Consider the following 2,972-nt stretch of genomic DNA (forward strand, 5'->3'; position numbering starts at 1 on the left):
AATCAAATTATTATGAAAAATGTAGATTTCACAGCATTGACAAATAATGGTATTATATAAATTTTTCTATTTTTTCAAGAAGGTTTATTATTTTCCCAGAAATATTCACATTTTAAATTGAATTTTATTATTTAACTTTTCTGTTCTATTATAAATTGTAGAATTTTGGAAAATTCTTAGAATATAATTATTTATATTATTTCTTTATGACGTCAATTCATTATTAAATATTTAATGGTAATTTAGAAGAAATAAGTTTTAATTAATTCTTCTGATGACGTCAATGAATTTGCAAATAAATTGGAAATACTTTTATCATATTTCACAGAACTCAAATAAATTTATGTTTGCATTTACGGTTATCGAAAAAATTTTGTTTATATTACAGAAATTTTCTTGAAATTTTTTAACATAATTGAATATTAAATATACGATTAATAATACTGTAGAAGCACATGGCTAATTTTGAAGAGGAACATCTTACATCTCTAGCTGATTTTCCGAATGCATAAGGTGATTCTGCTCTTGTGTAAAGATAATAATGTCCCTTACGTTTTGGTATCCGATCAATACCACCCATTATTGCCTGATAATTTGCACACTTATTTGCTTTAAATTCTTTTAAATTATTACACAAGACAGAATAAAATAATGGTTTCGTTTTATTTAATGATTCGGCGAAATATTCAAATGCTGATGAATGTGAACAAACACTTTCTGTGATGAGATTACAAGAGCATTTCGGTTGATTCACACCTCCGTTTGGATAAAAATCATAGTCACCTATTGTCTGATTATCACCGAATATACTCGTGTGAATTACCTCGACATATTCGGCATCATCCGGTGAAATACGACCACCAATTTCTGCATTTATAAAACATGGCATTGCGGGGTCCAAACCTGTTTATTAAATTTTTCTTTTAGAATATATTTAGAATTGACTTCTTCTTTCTTTTTTAGTGGCCTATTGAATTTGTATAAGTTGCGCGCGCAGATGCGGAAGAGTGGGGGAAGCTGTTCTGATTGGACCCCCTCTCTACCTTCGCTATGCGCGCGCAGAATGCTCGAGCACCCTGCGCGCGCATAACGAACGTAGAGAGGGGATCTAATCAGAACAGCTTCCCCCCAATGTATAAAATATTTTTCTACTTTTCAATTTACAAACCATAGATATATTTGACTTTTTCAAAGGCAGCAGTGCTTGCGATTCCCATAACATGTGCGCCTAATGAATGTCCAACAAGTGTCGTTGTACTTGCATTCATTCCCATTTTCTCCAAAAATGTTATCATTGATCCAACATGTTCGCCAACTAATTTTACATAGAATGCAGCAATCGGATATAACTCCCAAGCCAATTCACTCCAATCGACAACGATTATATTACAATTTGTAAAATTTAAATAAGCTGTACAGAAAAAAATAATTTTGTAAAGTAAGAATTAATTTTAAATAACTCAAAAATTAATTTGAAATAAATTAAATAACTCAAAAATTAATTTTAAATAAATTAAATAACTCAAAAATAATTTTAAACTAGGTTCGTAAAGAAATATTAATTTGATAATAAGAGGAATAACTTTTTTAACTCTGAAACCTTCTCGAATTAATTGGCAAGATGGATCATAGCCAGATGATAAGAAGCCATGTGTTATAAATCGTGTAGGACGTTTTTTATTGAAATGACTCCTTTCCAATGTGACAGTGTCATTAAATTTTAATAATTCATACGTTCCATTTAATTCCGGAGTGTAGAGGAGAAATTTAACAATTGCTCTCACATCTTTCCTGTTTCCCATTAATTCTTTAGGTAACAAGTGGTCATTGCTTTCGTCATTTTCCAACAATTCTGACCTTGAAGGAATGGTATTTTCAATGCAGCTGGTTATATTATTTTTAATATCCATTATTTCGGAAAAAATACTTCGTCCCGTTAGTGAAGGAAATATAGCTGAAAATTAAAAATTTGAACATTTTTTAGAAAGGTATTGAAATTTTTTATTTTAAATTGAGAACAATGAGCGTGTAGTAGTGGAAGAGTGGGGAAACGTCTCGGATTGGTCCCCCCCACCAGACACGTGATGCGCGCGCAGTAGTGGAAGAGTGGGGGAACGACTCGGATTGGTCCCCCCCACCAGACACGTGATGCGCGCGCAGTAGTGGAAGAGTGGGGGAACGACTCGGATTGGTTCTCCCCCCACTAGGCACGAGATGCGCGCACAGAATTCTCAACTTAGTTGAAGTTAATAATAAATTATGTAAATAATGTAAAATTTTTTTTTGCTTTTAAATAAAAATTATGAACTGCAAAAGTTTATAATTTCCAAATTTGAATAAATTTAAATAATTTTTGCTATTATTCGAATTTCTAAAAATATATGTACTTACCATTTGTAAAATGCGGATAAATCAAAATTACAATTTTAAGTGTTCTTATCATTTTTCTTTTAATTTATGAACTTTGTATTATTTGAAAAAAAAAGAAACACTATTTATTAATTTAAAATTACATAAAAATTAATTTCAGTCCTTTCAATTAAAGTTTTATAAAAAATATTTTGAAATAGAGAAATATAAATACGGTACGATGCCGACGAGTACTAATTGAGAAATGTTAAATTTTTTTTCTTAAAAAAGTTGCATTATTTTATTGGTTCATTAAACGTTATCAATAGCTGAAAAATAAAGAATAACTATTTTACGCTGGACTTTTATGTCTTTGAATTTTTATTTATCCTCAATTTTCATTTGTAATTATTATCCTATGATTAACACTTACTTGAAAATTATACAACTTTCCTTCTTTTATATCGAATTGTGTGGAAAAATTTATGTAAAAACAATACAGAACTTTAATTTTTGCCTTCAAACTTTTTACAATTACAATTAATTTGCATTTTGTTTATTTATTTATCACTTTATTTCTCGATTTTATCAATTTTCAATCGTGTTTCTGTGTTTTATTTTGT

The 2,972-nt window shown here is 29.5% G+C and overlaps 1 protein-coding gene across 1 annotated transcript; it reads right to left on the reverse strand.

Annotated features, from left to right (window-relative positions):
• Nucleotides 1–296: 296 nt before the first annotated feature.
• LOC122508658 (phospholipase A1 1-like) lies at nucleotides 297–2,486 on the reverse strand. The gene is made up of 4 exons (XM_043622133.1): nucleotides 2,392–2,486; nucleotides 1,601–1,954; nucleotides 1,169–1,411; nucleotides 297–903 (listed from the first exon to the last, which is right to left on the reverse strand). The coding sequence occupies exons 1-4, from the start codon at nucleotides 2,441–2,443 to the stop codon at nucleotides 407–409; spliced, it is 1,146 nt and encodes a 381-aa protein (XP_043478068.1). The 5' UTR covers nucleotides 2,444–2,486; the 3' UTR covers nucleotides 297–406.
• Nucleotides 2,487–2,972: the final 486 nt, after the last annotated feature.

This window comes from Leptopilina heterotoma, unplaced genomic scaffold, assembly GCF_015476425.1.
Source record: "Leptopilina heterotoma isolate Lh14 unplaced genomic scaffold, ASM1547642v1 Lhet_55, whole genome shotgun sequence".
Lineage (NCBI taxonomy): Eukaryota > Metazoa > Arthropoda > Insecta > Hymenoptera > Figitidae > Leptopilina > Leptopilina heterotoma.

Coding starts and splice junctions, on each gene's coding strand:
- LOC122508658 (XM_043622133.1), bottom strand. CDS start 2,443: ATGATAAGAACACTTAAAATTGTAATTTTGATTTATCCGCATTTTACA. Junction 1,955..2,391: donor TTATCCGCATTTTACAAATG/GTAAGTACATAT, acceptor TTTAATTTTCAG/CTATATTTCCTTCACTAACG. Junction 904..1,168: donor AAAAGTCAAATATATCTATG/GTTTGTAAATTG, acceptor TTTAATAAACAG/GTTTGGACCCCGCAATGCCA.